Source organism: Oncorhynchus kisutch, linkage group LG26 (assembly GCF_002021735.2).
Source record: "Oncorhynchus kisutch isolate 150728-3 linkage group LG26, Okis_V2, whole genome shotgun sequence".
In the NCBI taxonomy this organism is placed as follows: domain Eukaryota; kingdom Metazoa; phylum Chordata; class Actinopteri; order Salmoniformes; family Salmonidae; genus Oncorhynchus; species Oncorhynchus kisutch.
In genome coordinates this window covers 46183667-46210389 of record NC_034199.2, presented here as the reverse complement: position 1 = coordinate 46210389, position 26723 = coordinate 46183667, and the positions used below count along the sequence as shown (strand labels likewise).

Sequence of the window (26723 nt, the reverse complement as noted above, 5' to 3'; positions counted from 1 at the left end):
GTTACGGATTTTAATGGGTGTGACAGGAGAAGACTGAGGATGGATCAACGACACTGTAGTTTCTCCACAAAACGAATCTAAATTACATATTGAAAAGAAGGAAGTCTATAGAGAATACAAATATTCCAAAACATGCATCCTGTTTGCAACAAGTCCCTAAAGTAATACTGCATAAAATGTGGCAAAGCACAATTACCCTGTTGTGTTTAGGACAAAAAGTTATGTTTGGGACAAATCCAATAAAACACATTACTAAGTACCACTCTCCATATCTTTACACATAGTGGTGGCTGCATCACGTTATGGGTATGCTTGTAATCATTAAGGACTGGGGAGTTTTTTTTAAATAAAAAAAATAAAATAATTCAGGATAAAATAAAATTACGTAATGGAGCTAAGAACATGCAAAATCCTAGCGGGAAACCTGGTTCAATTTGCTTTCCACCAGACGCTGGGAGAATAATTCACCTTTCTGCAGGACAATAACCTAAAACACAATGCAAAATCTACATGAAAATAATTGTTTTCCCTCTACATTTTTCCCATAGTGGATTTTATAACCACTTCAAGGTGTGTTTCATGTTGTCTTTCCCTGGCGTGACGTTGTTGCTAACCATCTAAATCTTTCTCGGACAAGGTGACTTTTATCAATATATTTGGCTCTATTTACAACTGATTGTAAAATGCTAATTAGCATGAAAGTAGACATCATGCAAGACTACGAATCCCTGTGAGGTCGTCTCTGGCTGACACGTTTGCGGTCAGCTAGCTAGCTACTAGCGACCTTGATTCAAAGTGAAAGATTTTATTAAACATTTTTCATTTACTGTTCTATATTTTTAACTAATATTTGTCTTGTGTATTTGGTCTTGTACATAATTCTATCCTAGTAGCAGTTTCAGACTGTACCATGAATACTAGGGTAGTTTTTAGTAAAGAAGCTGTATACAATGGGGGGGGGGGGGGTGGTATTTGATCCCCTGGTGATTTTGTACGTTTGCCCACTGACAAAGAAATGATCAGTCTATAATTTTAATGGTAGGTTTATTTGAACAGTGAGAGACAATAAATAACAACAAAAAAACGGAAAAAAAAGCATGTCAAAAAATGTTGATTTGCATTTTAATGAGGGAAATACGTATTTGACCCCTTTGCAAAACATGACTTAGTACTTGTCGGCAAAACCCTTGTTGGCAATCAGATGTCAGACTGGCTAGGCCACTCCAGGACCTTAATGTGCTTCTTCTTGAGCCACTCCTTTGTTGCCTTGGCCGTGTGTTTTGGGTCATTGTCATGCTGGAATACCCATCCACGACCCATTTTCAATGCCCTGGCTGAGGGAAGGAGGTTCTCACCCAAGATTTGACTGTACATGGCCCCTTCCATCGTCCCTTTGATGCGATGAAGTTGTTCTGTCCCCTTAGCAGAAAAACACCCCCAAAGCATAATGTTACCACCTCCATGTTTGACGGTGGGGATGGTGTTCTTGGGGTCATAGGCAGCATTCCACCTCCTCCAAACACATTGAGTTGATGCCAAAGAGCTCCATTTTGGTCTCATCTGACCACAACACTTTCACCCAGTTGTCATCTGAATCTTTTAGATGTTCATTGGCAAACTTCAGACGGGCATGTGTGTGCTTTCTTGAGCAGGGGGACCTTGCGTGCACTGCAGGATTTCAGTCCTTCACGATGTAGTGTGTTACCAATTGTTTTCTTGGTGACTATGGTCCCAGCTGCCTTGAGATCATTGACAAGATCCTCATGTGTAGTTCTGGGCTGATTCCTCACCGTTCTCATGATCATTGCAACTCCACGAAGTGAGATCTTGCATGGAGCCCCAGGCCGAGGGAGATTGGCAGTTCTTTTGTGTTTTTTCCATTTGCGAATAATCGCACCAACTGTTGTCACCTTTTCACCAAGCTGCTTGGCGATGGTCTTGTAGCCCATTCTAGCCTTGTGTAGGTCTACAATCTTGTCCCTGACATCCTTGGAGAGCTCTTTGGTTTTGGCCATGGTGGAGAGTTTGGAATCTGATTGATTGCTTCTGTGGACAGGTGTCTTTTATACATGTAACAAGCTGAGATTAGGAGCCCTCCCTTTAGAGTGTGCTTCTAATCTCAGCTCGTTACCTGTATAAAAGACACTTGGGAGCCAGAAATCTTTCTGATTGAGAGGGGGTCAAATACTTATTTCCCTCAAAATGCAAATCAATTTCTAACATTTTTTACCAGCATTTTAATGGATTTTTTTTTGTGGTTATTCTGTCTCTCACTGTTCAAATAAACCATTAAAATTATAGAATGAACATTTTCTTTATCAGTGGGCAAACGTACAAAATCAGCAGGGGATCAAATACTTATTTTTTCCCCTCACTGAGCTAGCTAGATGATATTAGTACCAGACCTGTATTATACCAGCTCTTCTTCTTCTTCAGCTGGTGGATGTCTTTATTTAATCCCTTATTTCTGCCCACATCATGAGCGAGGTGAAATCTCATTCAGAAAGCACTGCTGTATTAGTTCTGTATTGCTTGAACTAACTTGACATGTTCTGTTGCAGATTGTGCCAGATTAACTCGTTGCAGAATGTATCCATAAGCATGAGTGAATAAGCATTGACGAAGGCACCTAGTAACCCATCAAACGCCTGAACCCCCAACAATGACATTTGTTTTAAAGAAATGTTAATAGTAAACAATGCACACATAATGTATAAACATCTGACTTGAAGTAAAGATTAGGAAAAAATGTATTCATCAACACCATAAACCTGGGACGTCAAAGAGCATCCTATGAAATATGATTACTATCTGAGAGTGCACAGATTCTTCTGTAGGAATTAGACCAGCACAAATAACACAATGTAAAACCAAGTTCACGTCGGCACTAAGAAACCGAAATACCCGACTTTCTAATTGGTTGAACGTGACACCTGTATAACGACAACCAGTTAGTTAGCAAGTGGGACATTTCAGAGTTCCGACTAGCATGTGAACTTGGCATGATTTACAAATGGAGAAATTGGATTTATAAGTTACATTTATAATATTAGGTCAACTCCTGGACAATGAGAGACACTTAACAGACTTAAAACAAGGATACCATGTCTATACACAGCTACAGTGCCTTGCGAAAGTATTCGGCCCCCTTGAACTTTGCGACCTTTTGCCACATTTCAGGCTTCAAACATAAAGATATAAAACTGTATTTTTTTGTGAAGAATCAACAACAAGTGGGACACAATCATGAAGTGGAACGACATTTATTGGATATTTCAAACTTTTTTAACAAATCAAAAACTGAAAAATTGGGCGTGCAAAATTATTCAGCCCCCTTAAGTTAATACTTTGTAGAGCCACCTTTTGCTGCGATTACAGCTGTAAGTCGCTTGGGGTATGTCTCTCTCAGTTTTGCACATCGAGAGACTGAAATGTTTTCCCATTCCTCCTTGCAAAACAGCTCGAGCTCAGTGAGGTTGGATGGAGAGCATTTCTGAACAGCAGTTTTCAGTTCTTTCCACAGATTCTCGATTGGATTCAGGTCTGGACTTTGACTTGGTCATTCTAACACCTGGATATGTTTATTTTTGAACCATTCCATTGTAGATTTTGCTTTATGTTTTGGATCATTGTCTTGTTGGAAGACAAATCTCTGTCCCAGTCTCAGGTCTTTTGCAGACTCCATCAGGTTTTTTTCCAGAATGGTCCTGTATTTGGCTCCATCCATCTTCCCATCAATTTTAACCATCTTCCCTGTCCCTGCTGAAGAAAAGCAGGCCCAAACCATGATGCTGCCACCACCATGTTTGACAGTGGGGATGGTGTGTTCAGGGTGATGAGCTGTGTTGCTTTTACGCCAAACATAACGATTTGCATTGTTGCCAAAAAGTTCAATTTTGGTTTCATCTGACCAGAGCACCTTCTTCCACATGTTTGGTGTGTCTCCCAGGTGGCTTGTGGCAAACTTTAAACAACACTTTTTATGGATATCTTTAAGAAATGGCTTTCTTCTTGCCACTCTTCCATAAAGGCCAGATTTGTGCAATATACGACTGATTGTTGTCCTATGGACAGAGTCTCCCACCTCAGCTGTAGATCTCTGCAGTTCATCCAGAGTGATCATGGGCCTCTTGGCTGCATCTCTGATCAGTCTTCTCCGTGTATGAGCTGAAAGTTTAGAGGGACGGCCAGGTCTTGGTAGATTTGCAGTGGTCTGATACTCCTTCCATTTCAATATTATCGCTTGCACAGTGCTCCTTGGGATGTTTAAAGCTTGGGAAATCTTTTTGTATCCAAATCCGGCTTTAAACTTCTTCACAACAGTATCTTGGACCTGCCTGGTGTGTTCCTTGTTCTTCATGATGCTCTCTGCGCTTTTAACGGACCTCTGAGACTATCACAGTGCAGGTGCATTTATACGGAGACTTGATTACACACAGGTGGATTGTATTTATCATCATTAGTCATTTAGGTCAACATTGGATCATTCAGAGATCCTCACTGAACTGGAGAGAGTTTGCTGCACTGAAAGTAAAGTTTTTGATTTGTTAAAGTTTGAAATATCCAATAAATGTCGTTCCACTTCATGATTGTGTCCCACTTGTTGTTGATTCTTCACAAAAAAATACAGTTTTATATCTTTGTTTGAAGCCTGAAATGTGGCAAAAGGTCGCAAAGTTCAAGGGGGCCGAATACTTTCGCAAGGCACTGTATGTCAACACCCTATATCGACACGGGCCCATGTAGCCGTGTCTAACCCCAGCCACCTCCACACGGGCCCATGTAGCCGTGTCTAACCCCAGCCACCTCCACACGGGTCCGTGTAGCCGTGTCTAACCCCAGCCACGTCCACACGGGTCCGTGTAGCCGTGTCTAACCCCAGCCACGTCCACACGGGTCCGTGTAGTCGTGTCGAACCCCAGCCACGTCCACACGGGTCCGTGTAGTCGTGTCGAACCCCAGCCACGTCCACACGGGTCCGTGTAGCCGTGTCTAACCCCAGCCACGTCCACACGGGTCCGTGTAGCCGTGTCTAACCCCAGCCACGTCCACACGGGCCCGTGTAGCCGTGTCTAACCCCAGCCACGTCCACACGGGTCCGTGTAGCCGTGTCTAACCCCAGCCACGTCCACACGGGTCCGTGTAGCCGTGTCTAACCCCAGCCACGTCCACACGGGTCCGTGTAGCCGTGTCTAACCCCAGCCACGTCCACACGGGTCCGTGTAGTCGTGTCGAACCCCAGCCACGTCCACACGGGCCCGTGTAGCCGTGTCTAACCCCAGCCACGTCCACACGGGTCCGTGTAGCCGTGTCGAACCCCAGCCACGTCCACACGGGCCCGTGTAGCCGTGTCGAACCCCAGCCACGTCCACACGGGCCCGTGTAGCCGTGTCTAACCCCAGCCACGTCCACACGGGTCCGTGTAGCCGTGTCTAACCCCAGCCACGTCCACACGGGTCCGTGTAGCCGTGTCTAACCCCAGCCACGTCCACACGGGTCCGTGTAGCCGTGTCTAACCCCAGCCACGTCCACACGGGTCCGTGTAGCCGTGTCTAACCCCAGCCACGTCCACACGGGTCCGTGTAGCCGTGTCTAACCCCAGCCACGTCCACACGGGTCCGTGTAGCCGTGTCGAAACCCAGCCACGTCCACACGGGTCCGTGTAGCCGTGTCGAAACCCAGCCACGTCCACACGGGTCCGTGTAGCCGTGTCGAACCCCAGCCACGTCCACACGGGTCCGTGTAGCCGTGTCGAACCCCAGCCACGTCCACACGGGTCCGTGTAGCCGTGTCGAACCCCAGCCACGTCCACACGGGTCCGTGTAGCCGTGTCGAACCCCAGCCACGTCCACACGGGTCCGTGTAGCCGTGTCGAACCCCAGCCACGTCCACACGGGTGGAAATAGGTTTAAAATGAAGAAACGCTACACCACAACCCTTTTTAAAGGTATTACTGAGTCTAGATGTTATCACGTCAGGAGAAGAACAAGTGAAGGAAGCAGCATAGGGAAAATGGAGGTAGGCTGGGTAGAGATGAGACGGAGAGTTATGAAGTTGAGAGACCATGGGGCAATAAAAGGCTTCGTGGAATAAGGGGGCGCTAGACTCTGCTACAGGGATGGTTGGCCGTGGAATAAGGGGGCGCTAGACTCTGCTACAGGGATGGTTGGCCGTGGAATAAGGGGGCGCTAGACTCTGCTACAGGGATGGTTGGCCGTGGAATAAGGGGGCGCTAGACTCTGCTACAGGGATGGTTGGCCGTGGAATAAGGGGGCGCTAGACTCTGCTACAGGGATGGTTGGCCGTGGAATAAGGGGGCGCTAGACTCTGCTACAGGGATGGTTGGCCGTGGAATAAGGGGGGCGCTAGACTCTGCTACAGGGATGGTTGGCGGTGGAATAAGGGGGCGCTAGACTCTGCTACAGGGATGGTTGGCCGTGGAATAAGGGGGCGCTAGACTCTGCTACAGGGATGGTTGGCAGTGGAATAAGGGGGCGCTAGACTCTGCTACAGGGATGGTTGGCCGTGGAATAAGGGGGCGCTAGACTCTGCTACAGGGATGGTTGGCCGTGGAATAAGGGGGGCGCTAGACTCTGCTACAGGGATGGTTGGCCGTGGAATAAGGGGGCGCTAGACTCTGCTACAGGGATGGTTGGCCGTGGAATAAGGGGGCGCTAGACTCTGCTACAGGGATGGTTGGCCGTGGAATAAGGGGGCGCTAGACTCTGCTACAGGGATGGTTGGCCGTGGAATAAGGGGGCGCTAGACTCTGCTACAGGGATGGTTGGCCGTGGAATAAGGGGCGCTAGACTCTGCTACAGGGATGGTTGGCTGTGGAATAAGGGGGCGCTAGACTCTGCTACAGGGATGGTTGGCAGTGGAATAAGGGGGCGCTAGACTCTGCTACAGGGATGGTTGGCCGTGGAATAAGGGGGCGCTAGACTCTGCTACAGGGATGGTTGGACGTGGAATAAGGGGGCGCTAGACTCTGCTACAGGGATGGTTGGCCGTGGAATAAGGGGGCGCTTAGACTCTGCTACAGGGATGGTTGGCCGTGGAATAAGGGGGCGCTAAACTCTGCTACAGGGATGGTTGGCCGTGGAATAAGGGGGCGCTAGACTCTGCTACAGGGATGGTTGGCCGTGGAATAAGGGGGCGCTAGACTCTGCTACAGGGATGGTTGGCCGTGGAATAAGGGGGTGCTAGACTCTGCTACAGGGATGGTTGGCTGTGGAATAAGGGGGCGCTAGACTCTGCTACAGGGATGGTTGGCCGTGGAATAAGGGGGCGCTAGACTCTGCTACAGGGATGGTTGGCCGTGGAATAAGGGGGCGCTAGACTCTGCTACAGGGATGGTTGGCCGTGGAATAAAGGGGCGCTAGACTCTGCTACAGGGATGGTTGGCCGTGGAATAAGGGGGCGCTAGACTCTGCTACAGGGATGGTTGGCCGTGGAATAAGGGGGCGCTAGACTCTGCTACAGGGATGGTTGGCCGTGGAATAAGGGGGCGCTAGACTCTGCTACAGGGATGGTTGGCCGTGGAATAAGGGGGCGCTAGACTCTGCTACAGGGATGGTTGGCCGTGGAATAAGGGGGCGCTAGACTCTGCTACAGGGATGGTTGGCCGTGGAATAAGGGGGCGCTAGACTCTGCTACAGGGATGGTTGGCCGTGGAATAAACACACAATGGGATGCTGGTGTGCTTCTGCACCCGTTTTAGGTTGTTGTCGGGGTGTGTCCCTCGACGTCATTCCATCTGTTGCCGTTTTCAAATCGTGGTCATCGTGTGTCTGTGAATCACAACCATTAAAGACGATGAGTGATCAGTGTTGAGCCATACTCAATACAATGTCAGCATTTTGTTGCCAGGGTGGTGGTTTCCACTCTGTTTGTGAAAGGCTGAAGAAATATCACCCCAGCTGTTGGTCCATTTTGAGTGTGTGTGGTCACTTAGGCCAGCATATCAACCAGTACGGGGACCATTTTAGACTGTGTGGTCACTTAGGCCAGCACATCAACCAGTACGGGGACCATTTTAGACTGTGTGGTCACTTAGGCCAGCACATCAACCAGTACTGGGACCATTTTAGACTGTGTGGTCACTTAGGCCAGCACATCAACCAGTACTGGGACCATTTTAGACTGTGTGGTCACTTAGGCCAGCACATCCATCAACCAGTACTGGGACCATTTTATCCTGTGTGGTCACTTAGGCCAACACATCCATCAACCAGTACTGGGACCATTTTAGACTGTGTGGTCACTTAAGCCAGCACATCAACCAGTACTGGGACCATTTTAGACTGTGTGGTCACTTAGGCCAGCACATCCATCAACCAGTACTGGGACCATTTTATACTGTGTGGTCACTTAAGCCAGCACATCAACCAGTACTGGGACCATTTTAGACTGTGTGGTCACTTAGGCCAGCACATCAACCAGTACTGGGACCATTTTAGACTGTGTGGTCACTTAGGCCAGCACATCCATCAACCAGTACTGGGACCATTTTATCCTGTGTGGTCACTTAGGCCAACACATCCATCAACCAGTACTGGGACCATTTTAGACTGTGTGGTCACTTAAGCCAGCACATCAACCAGTACTGGGACCATTTTAGACTGTGTGGTCACTTAGGCCAGCACATCCATCAACCAGTACTGGGACCATTTTAGACTGTGTGGTCACTTAAGCCAGCACATCAACCAGTACTGGGACCATTTTAGACTGTGTGGTCACTTAGGCCAGCACATCAACCAGTACTGGGACCATTTTATACTGTGTGGTCACTTAGGCCAGCACATCCATCAACCAGTACTGGGACCATTTTAGATTGTGTGGTCACTTAGGCTTGTACATCAACCCGTACTGGGACCATTGGAGACTGTGTGGTCACTTAGGCCTGTACATCAACCCGTACTGGGACCATTTTAGACTGTGTGGTCACTTAGGCCAGCACATCAACCAGTACTGGGACCATTTTAGACTGTGTGGTCACTTAGGCCAGCACATCCATCAACCAGTACTGGGACCATTTTATCCTGTGTGGTCACTTAGGCCAACACATCCATCAACCAGTACTGGGACCATTTTAGACTGTGTGGTCACTTAAGCCAGCACATCAACCAGTACTGGGACCATTTTAGACTGTGTGGTCACTTAGGCCAGCACATCCATCAACCAGTACTGGGACCATTTTAGACTGTGTGGTCACTTAAGCCAGCACATCAACCAGTACTGGGACCATTTTAGACTGTGTGGTCACTTAGGCCAGCACATCAACCAGTACTGGGACCATTTTAGACTGTGTGGTCACTTAGGCCAGCACATCCATCAACCAGTACTGGGACCATTTTATCCTGTGTGGTCACTTAGGCCAACACATCCATCAACCAGTACTGGGACCATTTTAGACTGTGTGGTCACTTAAGCCAGCACATCAACCAGTACTGGGACCATTTTAGACTGTGTGGTCACTTAGGCCAGCACATCCATCAACCAGTACTGGGACCATTTTAGACTGTGTGGTCACTTAAGCCAGCACATCAACCAGTACTGGGACCATTTTAGACTGTGTGGTCACTTAGGCCAGCACATCAACCAGTACTGGGACCATTTTAGACTGTGTGGTCACTTAGGCCAGCACATCCATCAACCAGTACTGGGACCATTTTATCCTGTGTGGTCACTTAGGCCAACACATCCATCAACCAGTACTGGGACCATTTTAGACTGTGTGGTCACTTAAGCCAGCACATCAACCAGTACTGGGACCATTTTAGACTGTGTGGTCACTTAGGCCAGCACATCCATCAACCAGTACTGGGACCATTTTAGACTGTGTGGTCACTTAAGCCAGCACATCAACCAGTACTGGGACCATTTTAGACTGTGTGGTCACTTAGGCCAGCACATCAACCAGTACTGGGACCATTTTAGACTGTGTGGTCACTTAGGCCAGCACATCAACCAGTACTGGGACCATTTTAGACTGTGTGGTCACTTAGGCCAGCACATCCATCAACCAGTACTGGGACCATTTTATCCTGTGTGGTCACTTAGGCCAACACATCCATCAACCAGTACTGGGACCATTTTAGACTGTGTGGTCACTTAAGCCAGCACATCAACCAGTACTGGGACCATTTTAGACTGTGTGGTCACTTAGGCCAGCACATCCATCAACCAGTACTGGGACCATTTTAGACTGTGTGGTCACTTAAGCCAGCACATCAACCAGTACTGGGACCATTTTAGACTGTGTGGTCACTTAGGCCAGCACATCAACCAGTACTGGGACCATTTTATACTGTGTGGTCACTTAGGCCAGCACATCCATCAACCAGTACTGGGACCATTTTAGATTGTGTGGTCACTTAGGCTTGTACATCAACCCGTACTGGGACCATTGGAGACTGTGTGGTCACTTAGGCCTGTACATCAACCCGTACTGGGACCATTTTAGACTGTGTGGTCACTTAGGCCTGTACATCAACCCGTACTGGGACCATTTTAGACTGTGTGGTCACTTAGGCCAGCACATCCATCAACCAGTACTGGGACCATTTTAGACTCTGTGGTCACTTAGGCCAGCACATCAACCAGTACTGGGACCATTGGACACTGTGTGGTCACTTAGGCCTGTACATCAACCCGTACTGGGACCATTTTAGACTCTGTGGTCACTTAGGCTTGTACATCAACCTGTACTGGGACCATTGGAGACTGTGTGGTCACTTAGGCCAGCACATCCATCAACCAGTACTGGGAACATTTTATACTGTGTGGTCACTTAGGCCAGCACATCAACCAGTACTGGGACCATTGGACACTGTGTGGTCACTTAGGCCTGTACATCAACCCGTACTGGGACCATTTTAGACTCTGTGGTCACTTAGGCTTGTACATCAACCTGTACTGGGACCATTGGAGACTGTGTGGTCACTTAGGCCAGCACATCCATCAACCAGTACTGGGACCATTTTATACTGTGTGGTCACTTAGGCCAGCACATCCATCAACCAGTACTGGGAACATTTTATACTGTGTGGTCACTTAGGCCAGCACATCCATCAACCAGTACTGGGAACATTTTATACTGTGTGGTCACTTAGGCCAGCACATCCATCAACCAGTACTGGGAACATTTTAGACTGTGTGGTCACTTAGGCCAGCACATCCATCAACCAGTACTGGGAACATTTTAGACTGTGGTCACTTCACTCTGCACATACTGGGATCATTGGAGACCTGGGATACTAGCTCTTAAAGAGCTGCTTGAATGTCTTCGGGTTTGCGTAATATAAAGGTTTAAATCGAAATGGAGGAAGGTAACAATCTGTGGCTTAGATTGAATTCAAATTTGACACCACTGATAAACTAAAGAATGCAACAAACTTACTACACATATGAAAGACTGTACCACACAGGCCAGAATAATAGCCTCCTGGGGAAGAACAGTACCAGCCAATACTACTCACCCGACAGACAAGGCAGTTGTGGACCAGTGTTGCCTTAGCTGCAGTTTTCACTTCCATAGCAGCTCCCCTAGTAGCCTCCTCCATGGCATCAGTCAACATGTTTAACTTCCAGCTTCCAGGAGCATGTGTTTATATCCATGGCCCTGGTGAGTGACGTGACGTTTGAGACACGTATTTTTTAGTCCTGGGTGATAACACTAATGAGGCACTTTAGCAGCTTTCTTTTGGGGTTCAAATACAGGCAAATATAGTGATAAAAGTCACCTTGTTCGAGAGAAATTTACACTGGTATCAAAACGTCAAGCCAGGGCCTACCCTCGGTGGTGCTGGCAGCGTTGCGCCCTCTGTGGCGCTGGCAGTGTAGCGCCCTCTGTGGCGCTGGCAGTGTAGCGCCCTCGGTGGCGCTGGCAGTGTAGCGCCCTCGGTGACGCGCGTTGTTGCACGACATAAAGTAGTGTGACATGCTGACGACACTTGCCACGATTGCGTCTACCATCACGCACATGTTGATTTTTTTATTTTATTTAATTTTTCTTCCATACACACGCGATCATGACATTACAGGATAAAATATTAAAAGCAACTATTAACTTACGGGGCTGTTAAACACACAAACATTCATGGCCATTTCTCTAGCTTTGCTATTGCTACATAATTTGACCTGGGAGATGAACATTGGGTTATTTATTGTACCTAAAAAATTGTTTGCCAAATTTTTGTAGAATTTGGATTCATACCCGGATTGTTGTTTCTTCTACTCTGACTATTTGTACTATTTGTGTAGGTAGCTATCAATGACTATCATTGCCTTTACTTGATAGCTACCTACACAAATAGCTAGCTAGAACAAAGTGTTAATAAGATAAATTCATTAAAAAGATTAAAAGCAATACAAATAAGTTAAACACCTGCAAAAGCTGGATATCTAGCAATCCGTTCTGAGCCAATGCATTCTAACAGTCTAATAAATACATTTCATATGTTACTATTGCAAAAAAATAATAATAAATTGGGTTGTGTTAATGAAGGTTTTAGGTAGGCCTACCATTTCTTTTAGAAGATGAACCAACCAAAAAAAGTTTTGTATTAGTCTGTTACAGTAGGTTATATGTAGAGACGGGAAAAAAACACGAAAAACACCACAATTCAAATCTTAAGACCCCAAAGAAATGAATTATTCCGTTAAGGCAGGTCTGTGTTTTAGAAACTTTTTTTTTTAGAACCTGCTCTTTCTGAAATCAAAACGTCTTACCTGCACGACGGACCATTTTGGAAAAAGTAGTTTCTTGTTGTTGGTAAGTTCCGTTCCATGCAGTCTCATCACAAAGCAGTTGATAATATTGTCACCCGTCTGACTATTGTCTTTAGGATGCATCTGTTTCATTATAGGCCTGGGTGTGAAATTAGTTTTGATATACTGTCGTTTAGGTGTAGTTTCTATGGCAGCTAACTGGTGAAGAAAGGGTGGGGGGTGACACGTCCTCCTAGAACTGCTTATAACACAATCTCTGTCTGCGATATCGAAATTCTAACAACGACAGTGTGTTGTATAGACTTATTTAGGAAAAGTCAAGGATGGGTGAACATGACTTTTAAAATGGTAATTAAAATGTTAAATTCTTATGACTTCAAATGATGTTCTCTGAGTTAGTTAGTTAGTTAGTTATATATATGAATAATCTCCCCTCGTTCATCTGTCAAATACCCACGTGGGGTTGTATGCTCCTGAAAACTAGTAGATGGGGAAAGGTGTGTCAAGTAGGACCAAGTTCTATTTTAGAGCTTGGCTTTGCTGACGTGAGTCAGCGCTGTGAGTAAAATAATTTTAATAACATGTACAGGTATGTGTAAAATAATTTTTATAACATGTACAGGTATGTGTAAAATGTATTTGTCATACCAAGTGTCCGGTGAGGTTTGCATGCTATAAACGTCTCTCACTCTCAAAAAGTCTTCTTGTGTAATTCAAATGGTTTCTCCCTCCTCCTCCAGCTCCACCTTCCCCTGACCACTCCTCTGCCGGGCAGTGAGCTGACCAAGGAGCCGTTCCGCTGGGACCAACGCTTGTTCTCCCTGGTGCTGAGGATCCCTGGACACGCCACTGTAGAGCCTGAACCACTGGGAGGGGTCCCCCCCGATGACTCGGCCATCACCCCCATGTGCGAGGTCACCGGAGGTGAGGCGCTGTTCGTGTGTAGTATGTAACTGCCGCAGTGTCTATGCAAGGCCATATGACAGTAGTGTATGTCAAATCAAAGTTTATTTGTCACATGCACACGATACAGCGGGTGTAAACGGCACTTTGAAATGCTTACTTGCGAGCTCTTTCCTCAATAATGCCTTATCAATATACAACAATAAGTAGCTAAGGAGCTGAGCACGTCAGGTGTAGCTGCCTGGAGAACGCCGGGGCGTAGCTAGCTGCCTGGAGAACGCCGGGGCGTAGCTAGCTGCCTGGAGAACGCCGGGGCGTAGCTAGCTGCCTGGAGAACGCCGGGGCGTAGCTAGCTGCCTGTCTAGAGAACGCCGGGGCGTAGCTATCTGCCTGTCTAGAGAACGCCGGGGCGTAGCTATCTGCCTGTCTAGAGAACGCCGGGGCGTAGCTATCTGCCTGTCTAGAGAACGCCGGGGCGTAGCTATCTGCCTGTCTAGAGAACGCCGGGGCGTAGCTATCTGCCTGTCTAGAGAACGCCGGGGCGTAGCTAGCTGCCTGTCTAGAGAACGCCGGGGCGTAGCTAGCTGCCTGTCTAGAGAACGCCGGGGCGTAGCTAGCTGCCTGTCTAGAGAACGCCGGGGCGTAGCTAGCTGCCTGTCTAGAGAACGCCGGGGCGTAGCTAGCTGCCTGTCTAGAGAACGCCGGGGCGTAGCTAGCTGCCTGTCTAGAGAACGCCGGGGCGTAGCTAGCTACCTGTCTAGAGAACGCCGGGGCGTAGCTAGCTGCCTGTCTAGAGAACGCCGGGGTGTAGCTAGCTGCCCGTCTAGAGAACGCCGGGGCGTAGCTAGCTGCCCGTCTAGAGAACGCCGGGGCGTAGCTAGCTGCCCGTGCAGCACGGGCTAGCTGCCCGTGCTGCCCACATGGGTCAGATGGGCAATGGCTTCAACTGCTGCTACTGGGACTACCACTGGGACTCTACATACCACTACTACTGGGACTCTACATACTGCTGCTACTACTGGGACTCTACATACTGCTGCTACTACTGGGACTCTACATGCTGCTACTACTGGGACTCTACATACTGCTACTACTGGGACTCTACATACTGATGCTACTACTGGGACTCTACATACTGATGCTACTACTGGGACTCTACATACTGATGCTACTACTGGGACTCTACATACTGATGCTACTACTGGGACTCTACATACTGATGCTACTACTGGGACTCTACATACTGATGCTACTACTGGGACTCTACATACTGATGCTACTACTGGGACTCTACATACTGATGCTACTACTGGGACTCTACATACTGATGCTACTACTGGGACTCTACATACTGATGCTATTACTGGGACTCTACATACTGATGCTATTACTGGGACTCTACATACTGATGCTACCATACTGATGCTACTACTGGGACTCTACATACTGATGCTACTACTGGGACTCTACATACTGATGCTACTACTGGGACTCTACATACTGATGCTATTACTGGGACTCTACATACTGATGCTATTACTGGGACTCTACATACTGATGCTACCACTGGGATTCTACATACTGATGCTACTACTGGGACTCTACATACTGCTACTACTGGGACTCTACATGCTGCTACCACTGGGACTCTACATGCTGCTGCTACTGAGACTCTACATTCTGCTGCTATTGGGACTCTACATACTGATGCTGCTACTGGGACTCTACATACTGATGCTACTACTGGGACTCTACATACTGATGCTACTACTGGGACTCTACATACTGATGCTACCACTGGGACTCTACATACTGCTACCACTGGGACTCTACATACTGATGCTGCTACTGGGACTCTACATGCTGCTGCTACTGGGACTCTACATACTGCTACCACTGGGACTCTACATACTACCCATTACTGCTGATTAGAGACTACACAAAATGGCTCTGGCTATTGAGGGGTGTGTGTTTGTGTGTCTTGGTGAACAGTGGGTGAGTGTGGTCTAATGCCAGAGTGTGTGTCTCCTAGGTCGCTCCTACAGTGTGTTCTCCCAGCGCATGTTGAATCAGTGTCTGGAGTCTCTACTGCAGAAGATCCAGAGTGGAGTGGTCATCAACTTTGAGAAGACGGGCCCGGACCCCCCTCCTGGAGAGGGTGAGAGACTGTCCTTTAATGTTCCCCTAGCCTCTACTGCCTCCCTACACAAGGTCCCCTGGCCTCTACTGCCTCCCTACACACAGTCCCCTGGCCTCTACTGCCCCCATACACACTGTCCCCTGGCATCTACTGCCTCCCTACACACGGTCCCCTGGCCTCTACTGCCTCCCTACACACGGTCCCCTGGCCTTTACTGCCTCCATACACACGGTCCCCTGGCTTCTACTGCCTCCCTACACACAGTCCCCTGGCCTCTACTGCCTCCCTACACACGGTCCCCTGGCATCTACTGCCTCCCTACACACGGTCCCTTGGCATCTACTGCCTCCCTACACACAGTCCCCTGGCCTCTACTGCCTCCCTACACACTGTCCCCTGGCCTTTACTGCCTCCCTACACACGGTCCCCTGGCCTCTACTGCCTCCCTACACACGGTCCCCTGGCTTCTACTGCCTCCCTACACACAGTCCCCTGGCCTCTACTGCCTCCCTACACACGGTCCCCTGGTCTCTACTGCCTCCCTCCACACGGTCCCCTGGCCTCTACTGCCTCCCTACACACGGTCCCCTGGCTTCTACTGCCTCCCTACACACAGTCCCCTGGCCTCTACTGCCTCCCTACACACTGTCCCCTGGCCTTTACTGCCTCCCTACACACGGTCCCCTGGCCTCTACTGCCTCCCTACACACGGTCCCCTGGCTTCTACTGCCTCCCTACACACAGTCCCCTGGCCTCTACTGCCTCCCTACACACGGTCCCCTGGTCTCTACTGCCTCCCTCCACACGGTCCCCTGGCCTCTACTGCCTCCCTACACACGGTCCCCTGGCTTCTACTGCCTCCCTACACACAGTCCCCTGGCCTCTACTGCCTCCCTACACACGGTCCCCTGGTCTCTACTGCCTCCCTACACACGGTCCCCTGGCCTCTACTGCCTCCCTACACACGGTCCCCTGGCCTCTACTGTTTCCCTACACACGGTCCCCTGGCCTCTACTGTTTCCCTACACACGGTCCCCTGGCCTCTACTGCCTCCCTACACACAGTTCCCTGGCATCTACTGCCTCCCTACACACGGTCCCCTGGCCTCTATACGGTCCCCTGGCATCTACTCCCTCCCTGTGACGGGCCTGGCGCAGTGCACGCTGATACGGTCACCAGGTGTGCTGTCTTTCTTCAGACACATGGGTGCGGCTGGCTTCCGGGTTAAGCGAGCCGTGTGTCAAGAAGCAGTCGGCTGGGTCGTGTTTCGTAGGACGCGCGGTTCTCGACCGTCACCTCTCCCGAGTGCGTGCGGGAGTTGCAGCGATGGGACCAGACTATAACTATATATATATATATTTTTTTTTGTAAATGTCTTGCGGGCTGGGTTGAAGTGCCCGGTGGGCCGGATGTGCCCCCACCCCCCTTCCTCTAGCCCCTCCCTCTTTTTCACACTTTATTTTGTCTGTCCAGATGAGACCCTGAAGCCCGGCCCCCAGTCGTGGCACTGCTGCCACAAGCTGATCTACGTACGACCCAACCCCAAAACTGGTGTGCCCATCGGACACTGGCCCATTCCTGAAGGCTTCTGGCCCGACACAAACTCCCCCACCCTGGTAAGAGAGTGTCTCTGTCTGACACGCGTGGCTCGTGTCTGTGCATGCTGGTGTGTTTTATCTCTGATGTTCCTGTCCCCCCCCCCCCCTCTCTCTCTCTCTCTCCCAGCCCCCTCGCTCGGCCCACCCCCACGTGCGTTTCTCCTGTCTGGACTCAGAGCCCATGGTGATTGACAAGGTTCCCTTCGACAAGTACGAGCTGGAGGCTTCACCTCTCACACAGTACATCCTGGAGAGGAAGTCCCCTCATTCCTGCTGGCAGGTAAGCAACATGATACACTACACACCCGGTACTACACCCAGGACTACACTACACACCCAGTACTACACTACACACCCGGTACTACACCCAGGACTACACTACACACCCAGTACTACACTACACACCCAGTACTACACACAGTACTACACTACACACCCAGTACTACACACAGTACTACACTACACGCCCAGTACTACACACAGTACTACACACCCAGTACTACACACAGTACTACACTACACACACAGTACTACACACAGTACTACACTACACACCCAGTACTACACACAGTACTACACTACACGCCCAGTACTACACACAGTACTACACTATACACCCAGTACTACACACAGGACTACACTACACACTCAGTACTACACACAGTACTACACTACACACCCAGTACTACACTACACACCCAGTACGACACACAGTAGTACACTACACGCCCAGTACTACACCCGGTACTACACACAGTACTACACTACACACACAGTACTACACCCGGTACTACACCCAGTACTACACTACACACCCAGTACTACACTACACCCAGTACTACACTACACACCCGGTACTACACCCAGGACTACACACCGAACTACACACAGTACTACACTACACACCCAGTACTACACACAATACTACACTACACGCAATACTACACACAGTACTACACTACACACCCAGTACTACACAGAGTACTACACTACACACACCCAGTACTATACACAATACTACACGACACACCCATTACTATACACAGTACTACATTACACACCCAGTACTACACACAGTACTACACTACACACCCAGTACTACACTACACACCCAGTACTACACACAGTACTACACTACACACTACACTACACACCCGGTACTACACTACACACAATACTACACTACAGACCCAGGACTACACACAGTACTACACTACACACCCGGTACTACACTACACACCCAGTACTACACACAGTACTACACTAAACACCCAGTACTACACACAGTACTACACTACACACCCAGTACTACACACAATACTACACTACACACCCACTACTACACTACACCCAGTACTACACTACACACCCAGTACTACACTACACACCCAGTACTACACTACACACCCAGTACTACACTAAACACCTGGTACTACACACCCAGTACTACACTACACACCCGGTACTACACACCCAGTACTACACTACACACCCAGTACTACACACCCAGTACTACACTACACACCCGGTACTACACTACACACCCAGTACTACACTACACACCCAGTACTACACTACACCCAGTACTACACTACACACACAGTACTACACTACACACCCAGTACTACACTACACACACAGTACTACACTACACACCCGGTACTACACACAGTACTACACTACACACCCAGTACTACACACAGTACTACACTACACACCCGGTACTACACTACACACCCGGTACTACACACAGTACTACACTACACAACCAGTACTACACACAGTACTACACTACACACCCGGTACTACACTACACACCCGGTACTACACAATGTAACACATTACTACACTACACACCCTGTACTACACAACGTAACACAGTACTACCCTACACACCCAGTACTACACTAAACTACACACCCAGTACTACACAGCATAACACAGTACTACACTAAACTACACACCCAGTACTGCACTACACTAAACTACACACCCAGTACTGCACTACACTACACACCCAGTACTACACAACATAACACAGTACTACACAAGACACGCCATACACAACACCAATACAATACAAGGTGGGCTTGTTTGTGCTCTCACTCAGTTCCCCTCTCCCTCCCTCATCCTCTAGGTGTTTGTAAGTAACAGTGCCAAGTACAGTGACCTGGGCCAGCCCTTTGGCTACCTGAAGGCCAGCACGGCTCTCAACTGTGTCAACCTCTTCGTCATGCCCTACAACTACCCTGTTGTACTGCCTCTACTGGGTAAGCCCTGGGCCTCGTCCTAATGCTCTAACTACCCTGTTGTACTGCCTCTACTGGGTAAGCCCTGGGCCTTGTCCTAATGCTCTAACTACCCTGTTGTACTGCCTCTACTGGGTAAGCCCTGGGCCTCGTCCTAATGCTCTAACTACCCTGTTGTACTGCCTCTACTGGGTAAGCCCTGGGCCTTGTCCTAATGCTCTAACGACCCTGTTGTACTGCCTCTACTGGGTAAGCCCTGGGCCTCATCCTAATGCTTTAACTACCCTGTTGTACTGCCTCTACTGGGTAAGCCCTGGGCCTCGTCATAATGCTCTAACTACCCTGTTGTACTGCCTCTACTTGGTAAGCCCTGGGCCTCGTCCTAATGCTCTAACTACCCTGTTGTACTGCCTCTACTGGGTAAGCCCTGGGCCTCGTCCTAATGCTCTAACTACCCTGTTGTACTGCCTCTACTGGGTAAGCCCTGGGCCTCGTCCTAATGCTCTAACTACCCTGTTGTACTGCCTCTACTTGGTAAGCCCTGGGCCTCGTCCTAATGCTCTAACTACCCTGTTGTACTGCCTCTACTGGGTAAGCCCTGGGCTGGGCCTTGTCCTAATGCTCTAACTACCCTGTTGTACTGCCTCTACTGGGTAAGCCCTGGGCTGGGCCTCGTCCTAATGCTCTAACTACCCTGTTGTACTGCCTCTACTGGGTAAGCCCTGGGCCTCGTCCTAATGCTCTAACTATGCGGTTCTGCTGCCTCTGATCTACTTGGTATGACCCATCCAAATTCTTTAGAGAACAGTTCTCCCAATGCTCTTCCCGGAGAGATGCTGTCTTGTAGGTTTTTCACTCCAACCCTAATCTACAGCGCCTGATTCTAATACATATCTGGTTGATAAAGACGGATCAGGTTAATTACAACTGTGGGTTGGAGTGAAAACCTACAGGGGGGTGTATCTCCAAGAACAGGGATGGAGTGAAAACCTACAGGGGGGTGTATCTCCAAGAACAGGGATGGAGTGAAAACCTACAGGGGGGTGTATCTCTAAGAACAGGGATGGAGTGAAACACCCCCCTGTAGGTTTTCACTCCATCCCTGTTCTTGGAGATACACCCCCCTGTAGGTTTTCACTCCATCCCTGTTCTTGGAGATACACCCCCCTGTAGGTTATCTCCAAGAACAGGGATGGAGACGTTCTGAAGTTATCGATGGTCACAGAGACGTTCCGAAGTTAGCGATGGTCACAGAGACGTTCTGAAGTTAGCGATGGTCACAGAGACATTCTGAAGTTAGCGATGGTCACAGAGACGTTCTGAAGTTAGCGATGGTCACAGAGACGTTCTGAAGTTATCGATGGTCACAGAGAGACCGATAAACATCTTTAGGCCGTTTTTAGAGAACTCATTCATATAAAGTGATGCGTAAGGGCAAAAAACAACAACATCGCTGTTCTCCGAGTGGTCTGAGGCAATCAGTAAATAACGAGTTGTTTTTCAAGTGCAACTTTATTAACAATAGTTTTGGGTAACAGCTCAGAGATTTAACAACGCTACTTTGAAGGTTCTCACAATGAACTTAGCCTTTTAGATGGTTCAGGGAAACTGGGCCCTGTCCTTGTGTCTAGAAAAGGCATCCCTGTCCTCATGAGCCCTAATGTAGTGCACCACGTTGCCTCACCAAGCCAGCAGAGGGCAGTAGTGGTTATGATACAATATACTTTATTGTCCATTTACATGGAAATTCATTTTGTGAAGACACACTTTTATTTATATATTTATTTCACCTTTTATTTCACCTTTAGGCTAGTTGAGAACACCTTTATTTAACCAGGTAGGCTAGTTGAGAACACCTTTATTTAACCAGGTAGGCTAGTTGAGAACACCTTTATTTAACCAGGTAGGTCAGTTGAGAACACCTTTATTTAACCAGGTAGGCTAGTTGAGAACACCTTTATTTAACCAGGTAGGCCAGTTGAGAACACCTTTATTTAACCAGGTAGGCTAGTTGAGAACACCTTTATTTAACCAGGTAGGCAAGTTGAGAACACCTTTATTTAACCAGGTAGGCCAGTTGAGAACACCTTTATTTAACCAGGTAGGCAAGTTGAGAACACCTTTATTTAACCAGGTAGGCTAGTTGAGAACACCTTTATTTAACCAGGTAGGCCAGTTGAGAACACCTTTATTTAACCAGGTAGGCTAGTTGAGAACACCTTTATTTAACCAGGTAGGCCAGTTGAGAACACCTTTATTTAACCAGGTAGGCAAGTTGAGAACACCTTTATTTAACCAGGTAGGCTAGTTGGAGAACACCTTTATTTAACCAGGTAGGCTAGTTGAGAACACCTTTATTTAACCAGGTAGGCTAGTTGAGAACACCTTTATTTAACCAGGTAGGCTAGTTGAGAACACCTTTATTTAACCAGGTAGGTCAGTTGAGAACACCTTTATTTAACCAGGTAGGCTAGTTGAGAACATCTTTATTTAACCAGGTAGGCTAGTTGAGAACACCTTTATTTAACCAGGTAGGCTAGTTGAGAACACCTTATTTAACCAGGTAGGCTAGTTGAGAACACCTTTATTTAACCAGGTAGGCTAGTTGAGAACACCTTTATTTAACCAGGTAGGCCAGTTGAGAACACCTTTATTTAACCAGGTAGGCTAGTTGAGAACACCTTTATTTAACCAGGTAGGCTAGTTGAGAACACCTTTATTTAAACCAGGTAGGCTAGTTGAGAACACCTTTATTTAACCAGGTAGGCTAGTTGAGAACACCTTTATTTAACCAGGTAGGCTAGTTGAGAACACCTTTATTTAACCAGGTAGGCTAGTTGAGAACACCTTTATTTAACCAGGTAGGCTAGTTGAGAACACCTTTATTTAACCAGGTAGGCTAGTTGAGAACACCTTTATTTAACCAGGTAGGCTAGTTGAGAACACCTTATTTAACCAGGTAGGCTAGTTGAGAACACCTTTATTTAACCAGGTAGGCTAGTTGAGAACACCTTTATTTAACCAGGTAGGCCAGTTGAGAACACCTTTATTTAACCAGGTAGGCTAGTTGAGAACACCTTTATTTAACCAGGTAGGCTAGTTGAGAACACCTTTATTTAACCAGGTAGGCCAGTTGAGAACACCTTTATTTAACCAGGTAGGCTAGTTGAGAACACCTTTATTTAACCAGGTAGGCTAGTGTGAGAACACCTTTATTTAACCAGGTAGGCTAGTTGAGAACACCTTTATTTAACCAGGTAGGCTAGTTGAGAACACCTTTATTTAACCAGGTAGGCTAGTTGAGAACACCTTTATTTAAACCAGGTAGGCTAGTTGAGAACACCTTTATTTAACCAGGTAGGCTAGTTGAGAACACCCTTTATTTAACCAGGTAGGCCAGTTGAGAACACCTTTATTTAACCAGGTAGGCCAGTTGAGAACACCTTTATTTAACCAGGTAGGCCAGTTGAGAACACCTTTATTTAACCAGGTAGGCCAGTTGAGAACACCTTTATTTAACCAGGTAGGCCTAGTTGAGAACACCTTTATTTAACCAGGTAGGCTAGTTGAGAACACCTTTATTTAACCAGGTAGGCTAGTTGAGAACACCTTTATTTAACCAGGTAGGCTAGTTGAGAACACCTTTATTTAACCAGGTAGGCTAGTTGAGAACACCTTTATTTAACCAGGTAGGCTAGTTGAGAACACCTTTATTTAACCAGGTAGGCTAGTTGAGAACACCTTTATTTAACCAGGTAGGCTAGTTGAGAACACCTTTATTTAACCAGGTAGGCTAGTTGAGAACACCTTTATTTAACCAGGTAGGCTAGTTGAGAACACCTTTATTTAACCAGGTAGGCTAGTTGAGAACACCTTTATTTAACCAGGTAGGCTAGTTGAGAACACCTTTATTTAACCAGGTAGGCTAGTTGAGAACACCTTTATTTAACCAGGTAGGCTAGTTGAGAACACCTTTATTTAACCAGGTAGGCTAGTTGAGAACACCTTTATTTAACCAGGTAGGCTAGTTGAGAACACCTTTATTTAACCAGGTAGGCTAGTTGAGAACACCTTTATTTAACCAGGTAGGCCAGTTGAGAACACCTTTATTTAACCAGGTAGGCTAGTGAGAACACCTTTATTTAACCAGGTAGGCCAGTTTGAGAACACCTTTATTTAACCAGGTAGGCTAGTTGAGAACACCTTATTTAACCAGGTAGGCTAGTTGAGAACACCTTTATTTAACCAGGTAGCTAGTTGAGAACACCTTTATTTAACCAGGTAGGCTAGTTGAGAACACCTTTATTTAACCAGGTAGGCTAGTTGAGAACACCTTTATTTAACCAGGTAGGCTAGTTGAGAACACCTTTATTTAACCAGGTAGGCTAGTTGAGAACACCTTTATTTAACCAGGTAGGCCAGTTGAGAACACCTTTATTTAACCAGGTAGGCCAGTTGAGAACACCTTTATTTAACCAGGTAGGCCAGTTGAGAACACCTTTATTTAACCAGGTAGGCTAGTTGAGAACACCTTTATTTAACCAGGTAGGCTAGTTGAGAACACCTTTATTTAACCAGGTAGGCTAGGCCAGTTGAGAACACCTTTATTTAACCAGGTAGGCCAGCCTAGTGAGAACACCTTTATTTAACCAGGTAGGCTAGTTGAGAACACCTTTATTTAACCAGGTAGGCCTAGTTTGAGAAACACCTTCATTGAACCCAGGTAGCTAGTTGAGAACACCTTATTTAACCAGGTAGGCTAGTTGAGAACACCTTTATTTAACCAGGTAGGCTATGTTTGAGAACACCTTTATTTAACCAGGTAGGCTTAGTTGAGAACACCTTTATTTAACAAGGTAGGCTAGTTGAGAACACCTTATTTAACCAGGTAGGCTAGTTGAGAAACACCTTTATTAACCAGGTAGGCTAGTTGAGAACACCTTTATTAACCAGGTAGGCTAGTTGAGAACACCTTTATTTAACCAGGTAGGCTAGTTGAGAACACCTTTATTTAACCAGGTAGGCTAGTTGAGAACACCTTTATTTAACCAGGATAGGCTAGTGAGAACACCTTTATTGAACCCAGGTAGGCTTGTTGAGAACACCTTTATTTAACCAGGTAGGCTAGTTGAGAACACCTTTATTTAACCAGGTAGGCTAGTTGAGAACACCTTTATTTAACCAGGTAGGCTAGTTGAGAACACCTTTATTTAACCAGGTAGGCTAGTTGAGAACACCTTTATTTAACCAGGTAGGCTAGTTGAGAACACCTTTATTTAACCAGGTAGGCCTAGTTGAGAACACCTTTATTTAAACCAGGTAGGCTAGTTGAGAACACCTTTATTTAACCAGGTAGGCTAGTTGAGAACACCTTTATTTAACCAGGTATGCTAGTTGAGAACACCTTTATTTAACCAGGTAGGCTAGTTGAGAACACCTTTATTTAACCAGGTAGGCTAGTTGAGAACACCTTTATTTAACCAGGTAGGCTAGTTGAGAACACCTTTATTTAACCAGGTAGGCTAGTTGAGAACACCTTTATTTAACCAGGTAGGCTAGTTGAGAACACCTTTATTTAACCAGGTAGGCTAGTGAGAACACCTTTATTTAACCAGGTAGGCTAGTGAGAACACCTTTATTTAACCAGGTAGGCTAGTTGAGAACACCTTTATTTAACCAGGTAGGCTAGTTGAGAACACCTTTATTTAACCAGGTAGGCTAGTTAGAGAACACCTTTATTTAACCAGGTAGGCTAGTTGAGAACACCTTTATTTAACCAGGTAGGCTAGTTGAGAACACCTTTATTTAACCAGGTAGGCTAGTTGAGAACACCTTTATTTAACCAGGTAGGCTAGTTGAGAACACCTTTATTTAACCAGGTAGGCTAGTTGAGAACACCTTTATTTAAACAGGTAGGCTAGTTGAGAACACCTTTATTTAACCAGGTAGGCTAGTTGAGAACACCTTTATTTAACCAGGTAGGCTAGTTGAGAACACCTTTATTTAACCAGGTAGGCCAGTTGAGAACACCTTTATTTAACCAGGTAGGCCAGTTTGAGAACACCTTTATTTAACCAGGTAGGCCAGTTGAGAACACCTTTATTTAACCAGGTAGGCCAGTTGAGAACACCTTTATTTAACCAGGTAGGCTAGTTGAGAACACCTTTATTTAACCAGGTAGGCCAGTTGAGAACACCTTTATTTAACCAGGTAGGCCAGTTGAGAACACCTTTATTTAACCAGGTAGGCCAGTTGAGAACACCTTTATTTAACCAGGTAGGCCAGTTGAGAACACCTTTATTTAACCAGGTAGGCTAGTTGAGAACACCTTTATTTAACCAGGTAGGCCAGTTGAGAACACCTTTATTTAACCAGGTAGGCTAGTTGGAACACCTTTATTTAACCAGGTAGGCTAGTTGAGAACACCTTTATTTAACCAGGTAGGCTAGTTGAGAACACCTTTATTTAACCAGGTAGGCTAGTTGAGAACACCTTTATTTAACCAGGTAGGCTAGTTGAGAACACCTTTATTTAACCAGGTAGGCTAGTTGAGAACACCTTTATTTAACCAGGTAGGCTAGTTGAGAACACCTTTATTTAACCAGGTAGGCTAGTTGAGAACACCTTTATTTAACCAGGTAGGCTAGTTGAGAACACCTTTATTTAACCAGGTAGGCTAGTTGAGAACACCTTTATTTACCTGGTAGGCTAGTTGAGAACACCTTTATTAACCTGGTAGGCTAGTTTGAGAACACCTTTATTTAACCAGGGTAGGCTAGTTGAGACACCTTTATTTAACCAGGTAGGCTAGTTGAGAACACCTTTATTTAACCAGGTAGGCTAGTTGAGAACACCTTTATTTAACCAGGTAGGCTAGTTGAGAACACCTTTATTAACCAGGTAGGCAGTTGAGAACACCTTATTTAACCAGGTAGGCCATTGAGAACACCTTTATTTAAACCAGGTAGGCCAGTTGAGAACACCTTTATTTAACCAGGTAGGCTAGTTTGAGAACACCTTTATTTAACCAGGTAGGCTAGTTGAGAACAACCTTTATTTAACCAGGTAGGCTAGTTGAGAACACCTTTATTTAACCAGGTA

General features: G+C 47.0%; 1 protein-coding gene across 2 annotated transcripts in view; it reads left to right on the top strand.

Moving 5' to 3' along the window:
• ints6 (integrator complex subunit 6) overlaps window positions 1-26723 on the top strand; it is a 58434-nt gene that overhangs the window by 10369 nt on the left and 21342 nt on the right. For both annotated transcript variants that reach the window (XM_031805617.1, XM_031805618.1), the window contains 5 exons: window positions 13473-13656; window positions 15668-15793; window positions 17249-17391; window positions 17501-17653; window positions 19511-19643. In XM_031805617.1, the coding sequence (XP_031661477.1) occupies window positions 13473-13656; window positions 15668-15793; window positions 17249-17391; window positions 17501-17653; window positions 19511-19643 (739 nt within the window). The remainder of the gene's footprint in view (window positions 1-13472; window positions 13657-15667; window positions 15794-17248; window positions 17392-17500; window positions 17654-19510; window positions 19644-26723) is intronic.